Raw genomic sequence first — 22,567 nt, 5'->3', positions numbered from 1 at the left:
GTCGGCTGGTCCCAGCCTCGTGGGAGAAAAGATCGCAGATTCGGTTTCGCTTTTTCCGATTCACAGGTGAGGCGAGAAAACAAAGCTGCCGCGCGGCACGCTCGCTTTCTAAACGGTTGAACGAACCGTGGGCTCTCGGTTCCCGGTTGCCGGCTGCCTGCTGCCGGCACCTTGAGAATTTCCTAGGCGGGCTGTTCTCGATATCGATCGACCGGAACCACCTTGAACGGAGGAACGGCTCCGCGAGACAAATTATTTGGCGATGCCGGAAGTGCAACGATTGCCGGCGTGGCTGCCTCCTCCGCTGCGCGCGCGACTCCTGGCCTCCCTCGCCGCTTTTCAATCCGCCTTGATTTCCGGTCTGTCGCGCTTCGGTAGCCTGTGCACCTACCTACATAGATCGATCGATCGGATCCGATCCGAGGCGGACCGTTTTCGGAGCGAACACTCGCTCGCTCGCTCTCGGCTATCCGGCGCGCGATTAGATCGCGAGCCACAACTAGTTTGTTTCTCAATTCTCCCGTGAAAGAGACTGCTCGCTTTTATTCGACGCGCAATTTCCCGCCGCGACGCCGCCGTCGCAGCCGCGCCGCTCGGCTTTCAAACGATTCCGGCGCGGCTGAGAGCTGTTTCGCTGATCAGGTAAATTATCTTAGACGAGGAAACTAGGCTCGATAATTTACCCTCGGAAGGACACGATCTTTCGATAATGTCATGTCGAAAAATTGCAGTTTTTAGATTGTTCAATCTGTTATAACAAGGCGTTAATTAATTCGTTATTATAGGTTATAAGTAGCGGGGAATTTATTGTCACTGCGTGGTAGAATTTATTTTATACCAAATGACATTTGTTCGAAACATTTTCTCATGATACACGTAATATTGCGCGTGAAATATTGAGGTTATGTCAAGGTTATAAATATTAAGGTGCAAGAGTTGAATAATCCATCCTGTACATTTAAAACGCTCTGCGACATTTGCTTTTAAATATCTATTTAACTAAAAAATATTTGTCTGCCACGTTTAGTTAAATATAGTTTTAATTTAGTTTTAGTTAAACTAAAGTTTATTTATTATATATTTATTATGTATTATATTATATTTTATTTACTAAAGCAAATTTAGTTTTGATTAAACGAAATAAACTAGTTTATTTAAAATTTAGTTTTAGTTAAATAATTAACCCTTTGCACCCAAAGTCATTTTATCAGTAAATCTGATATAATTATCCTGGCTCATAATATTTCCATTCTATGTAATAAAGTGCACTTTTTATGCATACGAAATTAATTCTTGTGGCCAATAATTTTACTATTTGACAATTTTTTAAATTTAAACTTTGTTGATGTAAAAATCATCTCGTAACGTAATAGAATAAATTCAGCGAAGCTTCAGAGTCACCACTCGAGTGCAAAGGGTTAATAAATTACACTAAATTTATAATTAAATAAAAATCCCCCTTGAAGCCATGCAACATTCCTTTGGCTCATATTTTTTACATAGCCTGTTGTTTATTCATTTATTTAATTGACAGAAGAAAGTTATTCCATCGCAAGCTTAATTATAAATAAATACACGACGAGATCGTTACTATGATGGTAAAAATAACGTAAAGGAAGAAAAAGAATAATTTTCGTAAATAGATGAAATTCGGACACCCTGTATATGCGTACGGTAGAAGCGAGAAAGGTAGCCATTGAATGAAGTCGCCATAAGCAACAGTTACGCGATATCCTCGAAACGAAATGAAAATAGAACGTCTTGAAATATTGTTTAGAAACACGCGAGAATTTTAAACAGTCGGTCCAACATAACCTAACATCAGGTTTTCAGATCGTCGAAGTTTTCAGATCGCTTCGAGCGTTTTATTCGGCCGTTTGCGATTCCCGGTGTTCCAAGCGTCGATTTAGACCGACCCAGATGGAAATAAAGATCAAATCGGATAAAAGCGGTGCCGAGAGCCGGGCAAAAATGGAACCGGCCGGATTATGGTCCGAAAAACGAGTGGCGCCGCGTCGAAAAATCAGGTCGAAGTGTACGAACCGGGTCAGGCGGTACCGAAACTGTACGAACATTCGAAAACTTTGCTAAATTCGGTGGAACCCGCTTAGTTTAGACTCGGCCCGCGCGTCGAATACATGTACAGGGTGTGGTGGCGGTCCACGCAATTCATTCAAGTCGTAACCCCGTTACTACTGCATCTATGAAAAAATGCCAAAGGAGAAAGATAAATGATTCGAAGCGCCCTACATCTGGAGGACTTTAATTTTTTTTTAGATGCAGCAGTGCATTTGCAATTAACAATTACAACATTTTTTAAAATAGAAATGCATATTTTCTTTTACGCAGATTGATTCTTCTGTTTATTCTACGTAAAAAATGATTTGGATACCATGACAAACAAATTATTAGATCTCGAGATATTTTCAAAAAATGTCTTTATTGAAAAAGATGCACAAACACTTCATGACTATGTTGTATGTTCACACTGTTGTTTTCATTTCCTACAACTGGTTTTGTAACTTCTCTTTGCGTAATGCGATCTATAGAACGTAACCTATAAATTAGGCTAAATGCCGGGGTTACTTTCAGGTGCTGTAACTTCGCGAAAAAAGATCGCAGCAGCGTTTCTTATTTTCTTAAGTGAAGAGGAAGGAAGAAACTTCATTCGACTGCGAGCAACATTTCCTAATAAAATTGTGCAAATTTTGCCGAATTTGGTCGAACTTGGCAATTTTTAATATGACAAACACGGCTTCATGTTTATGCGGTCACAGAGTGGTAGCCCTGCATAAAATATAAAATCCAAAAACATTGTCTTTAAGTAGAGGTTTCAAGTATTAATTTAAGATCAAGATAATCATGCTACAATGATTTTTTACAAAGTTATCGCCAGTTCAATTCACCCAATATTTATCCATCATTTGTCTATGCTATAATTTCTTTGAACATTTTGTATATAAAATCGAAATCAGCAACAATGTTTACGATTACACATATTACTATATTGCGGATTTGATGCATTTATGAGCAACTCAGATTTAACCTAAATCAAACACAGATCTAATCTCGATCTATCATCAAGGTAACCCAAACGTGTAACCTACATTTATAACGTGACAAAATTAGGTTGTCCATATAAAGTGCCGCATTTTTCTTTGCACGCGAACGTTTGTCTCTCCGTTTTTGTTACACTTTTGTTTTCGGTATAACCTCGTTTACAGCCTGTTGCAGAGTCATGTTTCAAGACAGAAGAGTTTGTCAAAATTGTTCCATTTTGTTACTTATTTCGAATTTCGTAAGGATATGAATTCAACCGATATTCGTGTAATTTTTTTATACGAGTATAAAATCGAAAGCAATATAAACCCGGCTTTTGAGGAGAATATACTGTTAGCAATCAAAAAGTGCAGCGTTGCTTTGAAAAATTTCGGTCTGCTGATTTTTCCTTAGAAAACGAACCGCGTGGAAGACCCAAAACGTCTGTGAAAAATGATGCACCGAAATCATCGATTGAAACGAATCCAACTGTATCTACAAGAAAAACTTGCTACCAGAATGGAAGTTAATCATACGACAATATCGCGACATCTTTCTGAAATTGGCAAGGTGAACAAACTGGACAAGTGGGTGCCACCGGAACTAACCGAGTGAAATAAGGTGGATCGGTTGAGCGTATGCTCGTCATTGTTAACCAGATTTCATCGATCGATGAAATTTGATCGTAATCCTTTCGATCGGATTTTTACTTGCGATGAAAAATGGGTTCGTTACGACAATAGGAAAATATGTGTTCGATGACTCGAGCGAGGAACGAGGCTTGTGTCAAGGTTATGTGTTCACACTCCAAGGGCATCGCTTCAACGACGGAAAATTTCAATAACAGTTTGGTGGAATGAGACTGGAGTAATTCACTATTCATTTTTCTCAACTGGTGAAACAATTACAGCCGAAAAGTACTGCCGGAATCTACATCGACGAAATGCATGAAAAATTGAAAATTACACGGTCATTGCTTGTCAATTATACCGACCCAATACTTCTCCACGACAACGTCGTACAAAACAATTGCGAAATCGAATGAGTTAAAATATGAAATGTTGCAGCATCCATCTTATTCACCGGATCTTTCGTCAACCGACTTTCACTTGTTTAAACATTTAGACCAGTTTCTACGGGCTGAACTGTATAAAAATGAAGACACAGTCTGTAAACTTGCATACCAGAGTTTATTGATTTTAAAGATCAGAATTTCTTTCATACGGGCATCCGTGCATTAAAACCACGTTGGAAAAAGCGTATTGAAGCGAATGGAGTGTATCTTGATTGAACATACAGCTTTAAAAAAAGTTATGACTTGAAACAATTGCGTGTACCACCCTGTATATTATTTTTTCATAGTCATTTCAATTATATTGTGAAAAAGTAATTATTTTTAGTGCGACACCATGATTTGCAATTACTTGCCGCGCGCGAATTCTGTCAATAATCGCAGAGGAGAAAGAAGAACGAAACTCGCCGCCGGGACTCCCTCGGCGTGAACGTTTCAGAGTAATTAACGAAGAAACGACAGTTCCACTTGTCTCCGGTCCCGCGGATAATAAATTACCCGTGTCAAGGAAATTTCACTTTGCATAAAGATCGTCGCCGGTCGAATAATTAGCCGGCTAGAAAAAAATAAGGCCCCGCAGCTGGCGCTGATAACAGTGATTATGAAGCACAGTTATTATCCCGATGGAAAATGGTATGTTAATAGGAAAAACGGCGGGATTGGCCGTGCACGGTTAGGAAAATAAATTCGTTCACGCGTCAGATATTCCGTCCTAGAAAGGACCGGCGAGCACTTTTGCGAGCGCGGCAAACCGTGCCGAAACTGGGTCAAACCGGGTCAAACCCGATCGATGCAACGTATCAAACCGGATTAGGTAGGGCTAAAAGCAAACTACGCGAAAACCGTTTAATTTAGACGACGTTATTTCCATGCTGGATCGATCGGAGCCGATCGAAATATCAAAAGCATGCGGCCGGGGATTTGTATCGGACACGTGACCATCGTATTGTTGATAATAATGTCCTATAGATTTATGAAAAATTAAAACGTTAGCTCGAGTCTTTATATTAATTTATTTTTAATCGACGCTCACTTGCATCAAATCGTTCTAACAGTCAGTTGTATTGTCGTAGCAAACATAACCTCAAATTATTATTGTCAAGTAGCCTTAATGTTGTCGATAATGAATTAATTGCAGCGAGATCGTTTTAAATTTATTTACATTTATAGTAACGATTTTAATGGAGACTCACTTTTCTCGCATTATTCGATCATTCAATTATCTTAATAAAGATAACCTCAAAATGTTATTCATAATGACGTTTTAATTGCAAACCAGAACGATTGAACTTTATTTATTTTTGTCGGATTTTATTAAAAATTGTGTCGCTTCAAATTCAAGTTTTGTTTCTGTTGCAATAAATATTCACACTTATTAGATTAACAAGAAGATTAACAATAATATCTTAACTTAACTTGGCCCGTGTTTTTCGCTAATAACTCGTCAACGAAGCCACGTAGAACATTTTCGCAAAGGAGAAATTTCCATGAAATCACCTCGGGAATCACGTCGTCACTTCCTTTCGGGCGCAACGTAAATTCCCGGACGTTGTTCCTTACATGTTTGCACACTTTCGGAGGCGAAGCAGATGCAGACGCAGACGCGTGCACGGACCTGCATCGTTGGACGCTTGCGAAATCGTCGTTCCGGCGGGTGACATTTTTCATGGCGAGCTGATTCCGGCATTAAACGCTTCTTGCGTCTTAAATGCGCCGTGCCACGGTCTTTTCTCCTCGCCGAAACGAAGTGTATCACAATGTGCGCGGACACGCCGCGAGAAAGTCAAACGACGTCGCAATACGCGTTCTGCGACGGGATCGCTTCTTCCTCGAGCCAGACACGCTGCTGTTCACACCGAACAATAACCGAACAATTGGCCCGTCTCTCTTTTTCTCTTTCGTTACCGCGACTCTCTCTCTCTCTCTCTCTCTCTCTCTCTCTTTCTCTCTTTCTCCGACACGATAGCGAAATGTAGCGCTCCTATGGCCGTGCTCCGGGAATTATTCGTTCCATCGAATTTGCTACCTGCGGTTAGGTACTGCGCTCGACGATGCTTCCTGATGGTCGGTGAACGTAGTTCGTCACCGACGACTTCCAGGTGCATGACATAACGTGATTCGATCCGTTGTTTTGTTACATAGGCGGAATATTATTGTTTCTTTTTGAAGTTTTCTGAAATCCGGTATACGCGAAATGATAATATGGTGTCTCGTTTGCTTGTACAGGGTGCACGTTTTGTATTCAGCGCACGTATTATATTATATTATACTATATTATATTGTTGCGAACTTCGGGAACCTCGTCCGGTTCCCGTCGCCCCGTTTCACGAGTTCGCGGCATAATAAATAATTTATTGCTTTCATTACAATTCTTTTACAATATTTTTAAATTATCGAATTCAATACGTCAAGTTTGTTGTCACAAAAACCACTGCCGAAGTTCAGCTCGGTTGGAAGACCCTGAACCGTGTTGCCGTCTTTTATTTCGGCAAGGGAATTCCAAGGCGGCACCGGTCATCCATCCGGTGTTCGTAACAATATTATATTGTATTGTATTGTATTATATTATATATCATATTATACATAATAACCTCAAAATCATTTTGAATACTGAATATATAATATAGAATATTGATTATAGAATATACAATGCAGAATATAGGACATAGAATGTAGCATATATATGTATAATGTAGAATATAAAATATAATATTGAATAATTGGGCGTCGTTTAATCTCTAAAATAGGACATCTTAAAGACATCCATTTTAGGGCGGTAGACGTTCAGACTTAAAATGGACGTAAAATGTTCATCTGTAAGACACGTCCATGGTCATAAATTATTCTCAGAACCCTGGCGTCGTTCGCTTTTCCGCGCATTTCGTATCAGAGGTGCTCGTCGTTTGATTACGGGACGATAACCGCATGAACGAGCGCCGTGAAACGGAAGGGGGGAGGGCTCGTTGTCTTCGAACTTTGGCCTAATCCCTTCGTAATGACTTGATTATCTTTCATCAGGCTGGAGGATTGGGCTCGCCGTATCTTGGACCGACTTCGTCCACTGTTCTACAGACTACGAGAACAATCGGCCCCTTGATCTGGCCCTATCTGTCCTCCACGTTATTGCTTCCAGTTACTGATAAACTGCGACGAGCCTGGCATTGAAATAACTGCGGACTTGTGCGTCGATTAGAAATGCCTCGCTATTTCATCTAATCTATTTTTAACCCATTCATTTTCACGATCTCCATTCGAGGATTTCGATGTTTTCTGTACACTGATTGGAACGAACAACGTATCAGGTGCATTTGAAAATCTATTGTCGTTTTATAGGTATCAGCAAATATTGTTTATAGCAGACAATGGTGTGTATTTTGTATTTTCTTTCGTTTCAACGAATCAACTGTTTGTGGATATCACCTGTAAGTTGAACACAACAATATTATAACGTTTGAAGCATTCTCAGTTTGATTTTAGAATTACAATTAAGTATTGTAAATAAATATATATTTGAAAATATATGAAATAATTTGTAGAATATAAAAGTGATTAAAAAATTGTTTTTAAGGTCGTTTTAGGTCATGCTTCTAACTATGACGATACATTTTCGTTGATGCAATATTCTAGCTAGCAAAGAAAGGTATTCATCCATGTACATATAACACCATGACTGTTCGACGACCTTGGACGCTATTAAACGACAATGTCCTTGAAAACCGTGCTTGATATTCGATAGTCATTATTCTATATTCAATATTCAATGTTCGATATTCAATATTCTATGTTCGATATTCAATATTTTATATTTAATATTCTGTAATCTATTTTCAATATTCAATATTTAATATTCTATATAACATGTATTATATATCATATGTCACATATAGTATATTGTATATCGTATACCGTATATCATATATCACATTAACTTATATCATAATACAAGATGATATATGAAGACAGATCCCAGAGTGGCGTCAGTGTAGGGCACAAACGTAACCAATGTTTTTCGTATCGTGAATTAGCGCGCGATCATTCGAAGCACACGAAACGTGTTATCGGGCCGCGTAATCAGAAAGCAAGACGACCGGTTACGAAATCCGAAATCCTGACGATACCGGGCTGAGTGAGTCGAATTATATACCTCTCGCAATAAAACGTAACATCGATCAACGTGATCGCAGTACGTCCGACGTGTTACGAATATATTCGATAACGCCCGGTGCCGAAGACCTCGCTCCGGATTCCGATTTACGAGCTGCTCGCGATTTCAACGGAATTATCGGTGCTTCGAGATTTCCTTGTGTTCATTCATGCCAGAAAATTCTTCCTGGACAGCGGCCGACGTAAACTCTGACGTTCTTCCTACGGCTACACTGTTTTTTCTTATGGTTATACTGTTTTTTCTTATGGTTATACTGTTTTTTCTTACGGTTATACTGTTTCTTTTTTTTCAGTTATACTGTTTTATGATTACTGTCTTCTCATTTACAAAAAAAAAATTTTTCTTAAATGTATGGAACTTCGTAGGTATTACCTCTGTTCCGTTTGATAAAAAAATTATCTCCATGGGATGAGTCTTTGCAATTTTTTAGAGTTTCTGACTAATTTCTCGAAACGAGTACGTTTTAGCGAAATTTTGATCAAATAAGATTGAAAGAGAATGTAGTTTTCTACAAATCTACATTTGTTCTATAGCATTTTTTTCGTATTATCAACCATTGTTGAGATAATAGCGTTTGAACGGTGAGAGGTTCTGTGGCGGCGAAGTTCGACGCACGTCAGCCGGTTGCTAACGCTCCCTCTACTACAGTGTTATCATTTTAATACTTTAAATATCTCGCAAAAATAAGTCTCATATTTATAAAAAAAAATTGTAAGTATTCAAGTGTTTACTTTAAAATATTTATTTTTACTGTAGGTACGCGGGAGAATTAACAACTCGAATTCGCATTTAATAAATTTATTTCGTTGCTGCCACGTGGCCGTCGTGCGGAAAGCGTCGCGCGTCTATATCGCCAGAGCGTTCGTCGTCGACTGTCCAGAAACAAAAAGAAAACGTACACAGGTCGCCACATTTACTTCGATTTTTATTTTTATTTCTTTATATTTATTTCATTTTTATTTGGTAATACTTTTTATAAGTTTTATATATGCTTGACAAAAATGACCAATGTTCTTATGTCGTGTACGATGTATTAAAATTAATATAAATGTTAATACCTGTCTCGTCTGACCTTAGGTTTTCACTCTTAAATAACAAGTACTTATTAGAAAATGAAACAAACGATTTCTTGTCGACTTTCAAGAATCGCTTACCAAAAACTACGTTTTCTATTACACCCGGTATAGAACGATAATTTCTTGAAAATAACTGGACGTAAATTGCAGAAAAATATTTTTTTTAGATAACAATGTAATAATATTATATTATATTTATTATTACATTATTTATATATATATATATATATATATATATATATATATATATATATATATGCAATGTAACGTAACGTAACGTAACGTAATGTAATGTAATGTAATGTAATGTAATGTAATGTAATCTAATCTAATGCAATACAATACATTATAGCATAGCATAATTGTATAGTACAGTATAGTATAGTTTATTATAGTATAATATTTAAAAAAAATATTTTTTTGCAATTTAAGTCCAGTTTTTCTCAAGAAATTATCGTATTCTCATAAACAATATTATCAATATTAATAATATTGTTCGTATTATATTGCGTAAATGCGAGAAGTAACAGGTGAAAACGATCAGTTCAATAATCATTGACCACAATGTCCGAAAGTGAAGAGAATTGTGCGACAAGACCGTCGCGGAAAAGCGGCGGAGAGCGAGTTTTTCTAATGAAAAATCGCGAGAGGGGGATTGCAGTTTTCCGCGGCCAGAACAAGGAAGTCGGCTAAAGTCGCGGAAGAAGCGTAACAACGTGCGCTGGTCGCGCGGATCATAAGGAAAACGTGGAACGCGGTCTGGAGTGGCCGAGATAAAAGAGACTGAAGACGGTAACCGTGAAAAATGCAGTTATTATTCAAGAGAACTGGCGCCGCGGAATATTGAAGAACACAAAGGGTGGAGAGAAGATGTGGAATGAGAGAGAAAGGTCTGCAAAGGGCAAGGGAGCCCGCTGAACGTATACAGGGTGTCCACAAACTCCCGTTGTACTCGGAAAGAGACGATCCCTGGAGGTGATTCCTAAGGCGATTTCAAATCACTTTTTCCGTAGCAAAAATTCTCTCCGCGGCTTCGTTGAGGAGTTATCAACGGAAAACGCGGGCCAATCAGAGTGCGAGAACGACCGACGACACGCCCCAGCGGTCACTGACTCTGCCGCGAGACGGCTGACGCGACACTGGCCGCATGGCTAAGGTGCCGGCCGTACTCGGTCCCTGATTGGTCAGGCTTTTTCGCTAATAACTCGTTAACGAAGCCACGGAGAAAAATTTCGCTGAGGAAAAAGTTGCTTCGAATCACCTCAAGAATCCTTCCGTATCATTTGAAACCTTGTGGGGTACCTCACTAAAAATTGTTATATCAGAATCCAAATTAATATGTACATTATCGTATCTGTTTATATTTAGAAGAATGTTGAAACCGTAAATGTTGTATCACAATGGTACAGTTCTTATCGAGACATTAGATTTACGGGACACCTAGTAGGCTAATTTACTGTCGACATTTTCGCTGAGTAATACGTGATGTCGTCTCGCGGTGATCATCTTGTTACGGTTAACCGGTTGTAACGGGAGTTCTGGGGCACCCTGTATATCTGGTCGGGTTAGGCGCCCGTGCCGTCTGTCTACTGTGCGAGCCGAAACAATAGGCGAGTGCACTTTTGCTCGACTGCCATGCCGGCTGAATGCGCGCCAAGACGAGCCATTGCCAACATTAATTTGACAATAATTACTTCCGACCAGTTTGAAACGCTGCGAGGGGACACCGCCGCCGCCGCTGCCGTTTCCCAGTTTGTCACCGGTATCAAGACTGTGCGAATTTTTACACGTTTTTCCGCTTTGCGAGAACCCCAATTATCCGTTGGCGGAGACCGGTAAAAACGAAACGCTTTTCCCAGCGTTTTCTTGGGAATGCTGCTTTCAATCAAGAAATAACACGAGGAATTTAATATTTAGGGTAGTGGAAGAACCGGTTAATGTGGTGCAACCAATTACTGTGCTTTTAGATTGCTTTTCGGCATAATTTAGCTCGTATTTATCGTACAAGATATGTTAAACACTTTTTTGTTCACTATTTCAACATTTCTCAATTTTAATATTTTATTATATCTTTATTTTGCTATATTTTCTATTTCTCAATTTTAATATTTTATTATATCTTTATTTTGCTATATTTTCTATTTCACTCTGTATTTACTCGACTATTTTGCCATTTCACTATTTCTCTATTTTACTTTTTTACCAACTTATTATTTTACTAATTTACTGTTTTATTTTATTATTTAACCTATTTACTGTTTCACCAACTTGTCATTTTACCAATTTAAAATTTTCAATTTACTATTAATTTATCTTACTTTTTACCATTTACTACTTTAATAAATTACTATGTTACCAGATTACTAAATTACGGTTTTAGCAATTTGTTATTACATCTATTTAATAACTTATAAACCAAAACTTCAATGCAAAAACGTAGAGCGAAATAAAATTATTCCCGCACAAATACAGTAAAAAGTTAATCTGTCTCCGTAATCGAATAACTAAATTCTCTTATACGATCGCTCGCGCACTCTTGAATATTTCGAATAACGATGGCAAAGCTGTAATTTATATTCATAGCTAGTTTGTTGATTCTATGAACTTTTAATCTTGCAGGACGAGATTTCCGATAATTTACTAATACGTCCTTCGCTTTTGGAATGAAGTAGAACTCCTTTCGATCTCGGCCTCGACTGAATTTTCTAAAGTTAAAGCTGTCGCGACAATAACTAATTAAAGTAGAACAAACGGTGTGACAGAATAAGTTGCTGTTTTGACCGAACTCGAGCGTAATTTACGGCTGCACGAGTGTACGTATTGGTAGATATTTAAGCGGTGCTGGTTGTTTTTATGTCTTATCACAATCACGGCTATACATATATTCATTGAATGATTATGAAATTATGTACCCAGTGGCAGTAAAGATCGGAGCAATAGGCCACCTTTCAGCACATTCAAAAAACATTCTACGGAAAAGTAGTAGTGACATAATGAGTTAGTGAAGTAGTGAAGTATTGAAATAGTGATGTAATGAATTATTGAAATATTGAAGTAGTGACGTAATGAAGTAGTGAAATATTGAAGTAGTGACGTAATGAAGTAGTGAAGTATTGAAACATTGAAGTAGTGATGTAATGAAGTTGTGAAGTAGCGAAGTAGCTAAGTAATAAACTCGTCGAGTAAAGAATTAGTGAAGTATTAAAGTACTAAATTCGTATAATAATGAAACAATAAAATAACAAAGTAGTACAATACTAAAGTAGTGAAAGAAGAAATGAGATAGTAAAACAATGAAACGCCTAAATACTAAAACACCGAAACAGTGAAACACTTCAATGATGAAGTAATTAAATGACGAAACGCAAGATCGTAAAACTGCGAAACAGTGATACGCCAACATACTAAAACAGTAAAATCGTAAAATGATAAGAAAATAAATAACGATTACGTTATCATTTTCCTTTCTCCCCGGACCATAAACCGAGCCTTTCCCGGCCGCAACAAATTAATCGTTCTACCGGCTATTATCTAAAAAGTGACTCGATAATCCAGTTTCTAAAATGACTAAGCAGTTAAGCAGCCGATTCAATGAATTTTCACTTGTTTTCTGGACCATAACCGATAAGATCATTCGCAAGTTTCGTGGGATAATTCGATCAACGGCCGACCGGATGAAAAAGGGAAACCACGCGTTCGATTTTCCGGAATCGGCGGAGCATTAGTTCCAGTCGCGGGCCGCTGGGCCCAGCGTACACCACAGCCAATAACTATCGCGGTCCGAGCGTGGCCGACGCGGCGGGATAAACGCGCGTTGTACGACTCGAAAGCGCAGGGACTACCAGTCTCGCGGCATTAATTAACCGACAAACTGGTTGCGCGCCGTGTTCAGGTCTAGATTCCGTAGGTTATCGTAAGGTTCCTGGCGCGGCTAGCGGCTACAACTAGTCATTCGCACCGATGCAAAGCAAATCGACGCGAGAACAACCCCCGCCCCCTCGGCCCTCTCGCCACCGTTTTACCTGCGAAACGAGTTTCAATTTGACTACATTGACGCCGAGAGTGTTGCTCCATTACTGTTCACGCTCGTCGCTCGATGCCAGAACGAGTTTCGAGAGCCACGAGACTGAACAACACGTGCCTGTCGTCTTTGAATTTTTCCTGGAGCCCTTAGGATTTCGGACAGTAACCTTCTGTTTATTAAATTTGCGATGAAAATTACCGATCTGTTACCAACTGAGAAGGTATAGTTTGCTGTAAATATTAATTAAAGAGAAAATGTATCTTTTCTTTGTATTTGTTTTACATTGTTTATTTTTATATCATTTTATTTCTCATATATATACAATCATTTTCGTCCTAGTTTGATGATTATAGCAGCACTGGATAGCTGAGATTTTTTCGATTAAAACGAGTCCGAACACAACGCAAATCGGACGACTTTTTATCGAAAACCTTATACCGGGTGAGCCATATCTACACATCTCAAATAGCTTAGAAACTCTGAAACCTCGGTATTTAAAAGAACCTCTTCTCACCGTTAAAATCATGTATTTCACATTATTTTGAATAACAAGCAGAATTTAAAAGTTGCTTTAGTTGAGAAAATATGCGAGCCACCCGGTATAGTAATTAGATGAAACGTAGTCCGATTTCTATCGTGTTTGGACTCATTTTAATCGGAAGAATCTCAGCAATCTATTGATGCTATCGTTAACTAAAATACAATAAATAAAAACAATAAATTAAATAATAAAAATGAATTGAGTAGTAAACAAATAAGATGAAATAAAATAAAATAAAATATTCCATGTCGGTTTTAAAAATAGCCTGACATTAGAATTTACGTTATTTCTGACCCGAACCTATTTCACAAGACTGCCGATCTAAAATATGCGCAGAAGTCGCGCGTAATCGATGCAAATAAATGAATAGATAAGTCCGGGCAGATTGGTTCAGGAGTACCAAGTGCGAACGCAGGCTCGACAAACAAGTCCGGAAAGGTTATTATGAAATTTGTTTACCAGGTCCCGCATTACTCGTCGCGGGACGACGAAGTTTAGAATCGCGTTCGAATCTCGACGGTTTTCCTTCGTCTTTTTGCACGTGTTGCCACGTTGTTGCTCGTTTTCAAGTGCGTGTACGACGAGCGCGTACTGCGGTCCGCTGGCACGCGTTTACTCCCGATTCGATTTGTTTCTGTTTGATACGCGACGAATCGAACCGCGAAAGCCGCGAACACGGCCGCCGACCGTCGAATCCGCAAACTTTCTATAATAGTATCGTAACGATCCTGTGCCGACGTAAATACCGACGTCGTAAAGCTCTGTAACAGTGTGTACAGATTATGGTACCGCGAGCGGAGGGAATTTCTTTTGGATAGAAAACAGGGTCGTCGCGATCCGCCTAGTGAAAATTATCGAAAATTCGAGGCGACGTACTGTGGTCCGAAACGTGATACTTTCTAGCCAAAACTAGGTTTCTCGACTTTCATGGTTGTACGAAATTTCTTCCAGATGCAGAATATTAACCGATAATAACGGATGCTGGGTCCCTTTCGACCCTCCCTTCTAAATTATAAGAAAATGAATCGTAAAGATTTGAATGGATACGGCCATAAATGTGACTGCCATAAATGCTCAAAAATGTCGGCTGCCAAAAATTATAGTTCAACAGCTTATAAAGATGAAAATATCCAAATTTTTTCTATTTACTTTTATGCATGTAAGCACTCGTGTTTCAACTATTTATGCGTATCAAAAGTATTTTTTAGCCCCTATAGAAATAATATTAAATTTTTAATAAATTAAACTTTAACGAGGCTTATACACGTATGTTTACAAATGTTTAATGTGCAACGCTTTTCATACGATAGTTTAAACTCTTGTTAAGATAGGTACGTGCAAACTTTAAGTGCAGCTTCTTGCAACTTTTAATTATACGTGTATATAATGTTAGGTTTTACACAAATTAAACTTTAACGAGACTTGTACAAAAATGTTTGCAAACGTTTAATGTGTAACGTTTTTCATACGATAGCTTAGACTATTGTTAACAGAGGCCAGTAAATATTAAGTGTAGCTTTTTGCAACTTTCAATTATATGCACATTTTAAATAGCCGTTTTTCGTTATTTTATGTTCGAACCTGTATAGCTTGAATGACCTTTTCCAATATAAATTTTCTCACATCTCCTTTTAATTTTCTAGAAATATTCAACAACAACGACAACAAAAATAGTGGAATAATATTAATAATAATAATAAATGATAATAATAATAATAATGAAAAATAAGAAACGGAAAATCACGGATAATAGATGGTGGCCGAAAGACGAGAGATTAAAGATAAGCCGATGCCTAAGAATCAGCAGGAGCCAGTTTCTAAACGAAGAAAGACGAAAGGAAGACCTCGTGCCCGAGGAATCTGCGAGGAGCACTTTCCTTCAGGGTATTGCCTAGTGAATTATTCGAGCCGGTGTCAGGTAGCATTATCAGCGGCGGGGGCAACGGGCCGCCTGTCTCCAATTAACTATTCAACGATCCAGCGAAGGCCGGCTGGTCTCGGGGAGCGTGCAATCGCCGAGCGACGCGGCCGGCGATCGCGGAATCGAAAATCTCGGGTCTGCGAGCACGATCTCTAAACAGGAGATCGAGGCTGGTATATCCCGATGGAAAAGCCGTGAATCGCACAGGTGGCACGCGCATGGTGATTCCCAAAGCGGCCGATAAATTTGGCCGCGAAAGCGAGAACGTGGAGAATTCCGGAGGATCGAAATGCCTGAACACGGCTGATACACGCGACGCGACAAAAGGAGAAAGTTCATTCAGCGGCGAATGAATGAGGAACGACGACGCGAATTTGTGGGCCGCGCGGCGCGGCGGCTGCTGGCGGTTCGCCTGTTTTCCTTGCGTTTCGCAATTATCGACGTCCACGCGTAACGGTCTCCGTTATGAAATCGTCAAGAATTTCGTGTTCGCGTTCCTCGGGCCGCGTGGGTGCGGCACACGGTCCTGCTACGCAATTACGATTCCGTCGCGAACACGTTATTTAACCGGCGGTAAACGACACTTTCTTCGACGGCGTTGACGCGAAACGCCGTCCGACGACGCGCAGTGGTCTAGGAACCTGCTTAATCCGTCCGTGAGATTTTGTCCGTGGACAAAATTATTTTAACGTTCTTTCAAGGTCCATCGAAATGTTCGCATGTATCTATTTGTTAAAATTATTCTATTCGCGAAGGTTGCAAAAAGTTGCATGCGAACTTTATATTTTCTTCCTCGAAATTGTTTAAAATTTTATGTAAAAAAAAAGGTTCGATGCTTGCAATTCTCAACAGTTATTTTTAAACTCTTCTCAAAGGTTGAAGAATTATAAAATCGTCGATACATATTCCGTTACTTTAAATGCTCTAGCTAATATACAGGGTGTTCCCTGGTTAAATCATCAAACTATTCCAAGTATGGAAGTATGGAACTTGAAACAATTTACTGAATATTAATAAACTCGTCGTTTTATAATTTTTAATTATTAGTTTTTAAAATAACAATTCAGTTACAAATATAATTTGATATAATATAAAGTTAATAAATACGATTTGATATGATAATTATAAATATAATTTGAAAATTTTTACTTTACAACCTTACATTTCGTTGAAGAGTTATCAGACGAAAGTAACGTTTCGGTTATCGAGGTTTCGACGAGATATCGGTTCGTAGAAGGAAACATTACTTCCGAGAATAAAGTCGAGAAATTCATTTTTGGCCGACCATCGTCTTGTTCCAGACCACTGTGAATTGACAGTGCCTGTTGAACACCGACAGTCGCGCAAGAATGTCGACGCGGAACACGGAATATTCAGCTTCGAGCATGCTTCATTCGAATAATAGATTGCTCGGATACCAGAGCATTGAACTAACGGGTGCACAACTGCGCTGCGATGTAAGTATCCTCTGGCTTATCACCAGTGGTACCACCGATCGCCACTCTAGCTGGACAAATGTCCCAAAACAAATTGTATTTTATATCCGTGAAATAATATCAAATAAACATAATATAAAGTAAACGTAATATATTTTATATCCACGACTACTTTAAATTTTACATTACCATATAATTTTATATAAATAGAAATTTTAAACAAATTATAAATACAATCAATTATAAATTTATTTAACCTATCACCAAATTTAATACAGTTTGTCGCGAAAACTGCAGATTGACAAATTTGCAAAGGAAAAATCTGATACGTCATATTGTGCAACATATTTCATTAAATATTGTAAGCAATTAGCCTTTCCTACAATAATGGATTTAAGAACGAGGTAAAAATAGTAGTTTTATTTGAGTAGGAAAATAGTCGACTGGCAAGTATCGCTCTTTCGATTTTTGGTCGGCTAAAGTGGCGAGCACCGCGGTGGTACTAGCACCGCGACGAGATCTATCCGCGGGATCCTCTCGCGCTAGAGAAATAGAAAAATCGTTATTTACGCAACGGGCGACAGAGCGACCGAGCGGGCGCGCGTCGCCGATACCGAGGATAGCACATGCGGCCGTGAGATGCGACGACACGCCCTTGAAATTTCGCGTTTTCGCTTGGTTTGCGGCGCGAGCAACGCCTGTGACACGCGACGAGGCGCGCCGGAGCACAGCCGTGAGTACGTTCGCGCGTCAATTACCCCTTTCGACGATCTAAACGCGTGTCAGCTCCGCTTAATTGAATGACGCCCACTCGGCCATCGGCGGACGCGCAATTTGCGTCCCGCCGCGCCGATTTTCTAGCCAATTTCGCGGACAAACAAACCTGTTTGTAGTATTTTACACGGTCGTTCGTTTTATCGGCTTCACGAACGTCAAATTGGCGACGTCCAACGCTCGGACGTCGCATTTTTTCGACAAAAACAGAGCCTATAATGAATTAAATAAAAAACATTTCTTTTTAACCTATTACGAATTTATATTTAAATAAATTCAATTTAAATTTAAATTTAAATTTATTGGTAAATTTTACTAAATTCCGATATAATTAATGTTTAAATTTTACAAAATTCCTATATAAATTAATGTTTAAATTTTACAAAATTCCGATATAAATTAATGTTTAAATTTTACAAAATTCCGATATAAATTTATGTTTAAATTTTACTAAATTCTGATATAAATTTATATAATACTAAATTTATAAGAAAGACAACAAATAAGACAAATATTTAATTAATTCGAAGCTGCGGTATTATATCATTTTCGATTTATTCAAATTGTTAACGAATAGAATTTCTATTGAACTGCAGGTTTTATTAAAACGATTAAGAAAAGGAATTTCCGTCGAACTCCAATTTAGTAAAATTGTAGCGTACAGGAATTTCTATCTATTTCTTGCAAAGGAGGGAGTGAACGATGATACCGAAGCCCCGCGTTTGCCTCTCTGTTTCCAATCAGCGCAGCCCGTCGACAAAAAGAGCAACTGGAAACAGGACAAATTTGTCTAACGCTCGCTTTCTGATAGCAGGCGACCGTCCACGTTCTGCCGCAAAGAGATAACAGCTCGTACAAATTATGAAAGGAATCAATTAAACTTGCGTGGCAGGAACGCGAGGAGCAGGCGATGAAGATTATATTCCTAAAAATAGTATTCCAACACAATCTGAAGTCTGAAGTGTCCGCCGCGGCGGGAACAGGTTTAAGGTGATGCGAAGAGCAAGAAGTGAGCCCCGCAAGAATACTCGCTTGAAAAGTACGATTCGGGCGCCGAGACCAAACCACTCGCGGCCGCGTCGCTGCTCCGAGATTATAAGACTTTCTTTTCTGTGCAGTGAATACGAGATTATCGACGGAATTTCGATAAAAGTCACTCTCTGTGCTCGAGAAATCAGTATCAGGGTTGATCGACGGTGGTCCGAGAGACGATCGTTTCTGACCAAAACTCAATGTTGAAACAATCGAATAGAATTTTGTTTTCTGGATAATTCGTTAGAACTTCGAAATAATAATAATAATAATAATAATAATAATAATAATAATAATAATAATAAATATAATTCAGACACGTTTCGAATTGTCGAAAATTAAGTGAACTTTTAAATACGTTGTGTCGAAATGACCCGGGGTCACCGCAGATCGAGCGTTAATTGTTCGCTACGAAATATGAAAACGCAAGTTCTTGCTTTATACTTTTGTGTACGTAAGCACGTTGCGCAGGGAGCATGTTAGGTTTTTAATAATTTTCACTTTGACATAACTTATGAAAGATTGTTTAGAAATGTTTAATGCAGGACTTATTTTATATGAAAGCTTAGAGTGTTGTTAACAGGGTTATGTAAATTTGAAGTGCAGCTCCTTGCAACTTTTAATTACATGCAGATTTTTCAAAGTAAATGTGGAGCGTTACTTTCTGTTTGGTATCTGTGCGCTGAACAATTTCAAACAATGTTAAAACAAATTATAATTTTTCACATATTTTCGACGATTTAGCAACAAAAGTTGGCGAATGTTCAATTTTCTACATATTAGAACATAAAAACCTGTAAAAAGGATTTGTTTATGTAAAAAATGCTGCCCGCCTGGATTTCTTTTTTAAGAATTAACGTATTAACATATTTGATAATAATTATAGAATATTAGATAGAATATTGATAATATTCCAAATGATGTCAAGACGAATACAGCGATCAATTATATTATAATAAAATCTCAAAACAATGCAGAAAAATTGAAGGCCTGAAAAGTGAATTGCCAGACAACTGTGCGCTGCACTGAACAGATGTTGCAGCATCGTCTGGTCACTTCTGATCAGTGATTGTCAACCATGGTTCCTTTGCGGGCACCGTGGGCTGAAAACTCGTTTGTCAAGTCCAAAACTATTTTAGCGTTATTAAACGGTTTATAATTGTTGGCTACAATCGTTCGTTGAATTCACCCCGTTATCAATTGTAACGTTATAAAGTCGTAAATTATTACTAATAGTAAAAAGTTTCAAAGTGATATCAATTCTTTGTAATGACAAGTATGCTTCTAAAATTAGATATATTAAAATTTGCAGAAAAATAAGTATCGATAAACGTTGGTATGGAACGATGAATATTGATAACACTTTGTTACCAGATCGCCAGAAATGTGTGAAAAATCGTTGAAAGTTTCAGAAATGTTGCTTTGCGAATAAATTCACGAACATATAAACTTAACCTAAACTTGTAACTAGATTACAGTTTTTATGCATTTATGAAGAAAATGGATCAGTGAAATGCCGAACAATATTGTTACAATATTTATTTTAAAACTAGTTAAAGAAGAAATAGATTTTTATTTAACTCCTATTATACCTATTTCGCACATTATAAATGTAGGTTATGTTTTGTTTAGATTAGCGATAGATCCATGTTAAATCTGTGTTTAATTTAGGTTAATTCTGAATTTTGCATAAATGCATAAAATCCGCTATATAATAATCTGTATCGCAAAAAGTTATTAAAAATGACTTCCATACGACAGCATACTTCAAGGTCACCAAAATCTGGGTGAAATCACGATAGTAAACAATTGCCGAGATCTCAATTTTTAATTATTAAAAACAATCGCCAATTAACTAGAACATTATTTTCGTTGTCGATAAATAAATATTAATTCGATTTCGATTACTTATAACAATCTCGATAAAACGATTTTATAAGCGGTAAAATAACTGTCAGCGACGGAATCTTTGTTCCCATCGCCATGTTTTAATTAATGCGGAACATTGACCACCTGCTCCTTGCTACGAATGCGAAGCATTTTTATTTGACTCGAGAACCCTTTCGAAACCGGCACAGAACAGATTTATTTCACTAATTTTCATTGCATTTTTTCTAGAACAATTTTATTTTACTCGTACTTTTTAGAATTAATCGAAAATATATTTAATCAACTGATGTTCATTGCAATTTATACGGAATAGTTTTATTTGACTAGCGTTCATTGCAATACAGAACATTTTGATTTGATCCAGTGATCTTTAAAATTAATAAACAACAATTTTATTTGACTCGTGTCCATTGTAATTAATACAGAACATTCTTATCTGAAATTGCAATGGATTCGAATAACAATGTTATTTAAGTTAGGACCATTGCAATTTCGGTAGAAGAATTTTCTTTAACCGAAGCTCCTTGCAACAAACCTGGAATATCCTCCTCCGACTCGTGCCCTTCGCAATTCAAATCTCACACATTTATTTCGCTCGAGTTCCGTGCAAGTCGCATCGAATATTTTCATTCGACTCGTGCCGACATATACCTCAAACACAATTCTATAACAATCTCAATCATAACCACTAGATTGGTAAATATCCAGAGCGGTTCGCAAGCGACGAAACAGCATGCGGCCATAAATCCCGGAAATTCGGCGTGAGATCACAGGCCAGCGATCGATCGTCGTCGAGGCGCGATCCTCGGAAGGAAAAATATTCATGTTTACTCACTCACCGTCGGTTACGAAGGACGCGCAGAGGTGTTCACAGAGCGAAAGATCGTCTGTGTTGGCCGCGAGGGACGAAGACAACGGCAGTTTCAGGGGAACAACGTGGAAGCCGAGGTTCTGGAGAGCACGGGCCGCGGCGAAAAATGTTGAAAGCACGAGCGTAAACATTGAACTGAAGCTGCCAGGCAAGCTGCACCGAGCAACACGCCAACCTAGGCCCGACCTTAATAGGCTGCTTTCACACCGAACGGCGAGCCGAGCCGCCGCGCGCACGGCCGAACGAGTTCGGGGTGCACGAATTTCGAGGGACTATTAGCCCGAAACTGTCGGGACTGTGGAACCCTGCACACGCCGGTCCGTCGATTTCTCGCGATTTTACGAGACGTCTGCCGCTGATTTCTGCGGCTCTCCTCTTTCTCTCGCGGCTCGTTAAACCGCAAGAACGAACGCTGTTACCGACACTGGGCCGGATTGTTTTTATTTATCCTCGAAGCTCTGTCAGCGATACAGTGAACTAAGGTAAAGGTACCTATTGCTGATGACTTTTCGTTCAACTTTCTGCCGCTGTTTCTCTCGATTCTATTAGGTTAGTGCGTCAGATTTTTAATGTATATTTACAACTGCATTGCTTTTTCCAAAAGCTGTTTCTGTAATAAAAATATACTCCATTCGCTTCAATACGCTTTTTCCAACGCGGTTTTAATGCACAGATGCCTGTATGAAAGAAATTCTGATCTTTAAAATCAATAAACTCTGGTATGCA

The 22,567-nt window shown here is 38.5% G+C and overlaps 1 protein-coding gene and 1 long non-coding RNA gene across 4 annotated transcripts in view; one reads left to right on the top strand and one right to left on the bottom strand.

The window, feature by feature from the left end:
* The window catches only part of LOC144477250 (uncharacterized), a 111,329-nt gene that overhangs the window by 41,956 nt on the left and 46,806 nt on the right, over window positions 1–22,567 (bottom strand). The window contains exon 3 of one of the 3 annotated variants that reach the window (XM_078194827.1): window positions 7,485–7,531. The exons of the other annotated variants lie outside the window; for them this stretch is intronic. Coding sequence (XP_078050953.1) covers window positions 7,511–7,531 — 21 coding nt within the window. The 3' untranslated portion in view covers window positions 7,485–7,510. Of the gene's footprint in view, window positions 1–7,484; window positions 7,532–22,567 lie in introns of those variants that run through there. 3 annotated transcript variants of the gene reach the window in all.
* LOC144476929 (uncharacterized) lies at window positions 13,207–16,857 on the top strand. The gene is made up of 3 exons (XR_013495111.1): window positions 13,207–13,596; window positions 14,869–15,076; window positions 15,561–16,857. It is a non-coding gene; the product is annotated as an uncharacterized LOC144476929 (long non-coding RNA).

This window comes from Augochlora pura, chromosome 11, assembly GCF_028453695.1.
Source record: "Augochlora pura isolate Apur16 chromosome 11, APUR_v2.2.1, whole genome shotgun sequence".
Taxonomy (NCBI): domain Eukaryota; kingdom Metazoa; phylum Arthropoda; class Insecta; order Hymenoptera; family Halictidae; genus Augochlora; species Augochlora pura.
Note: the sequence above shows the minus strand (reverse complement) of the source record. Positions and strands in the feature narration are given on the sequence as shown.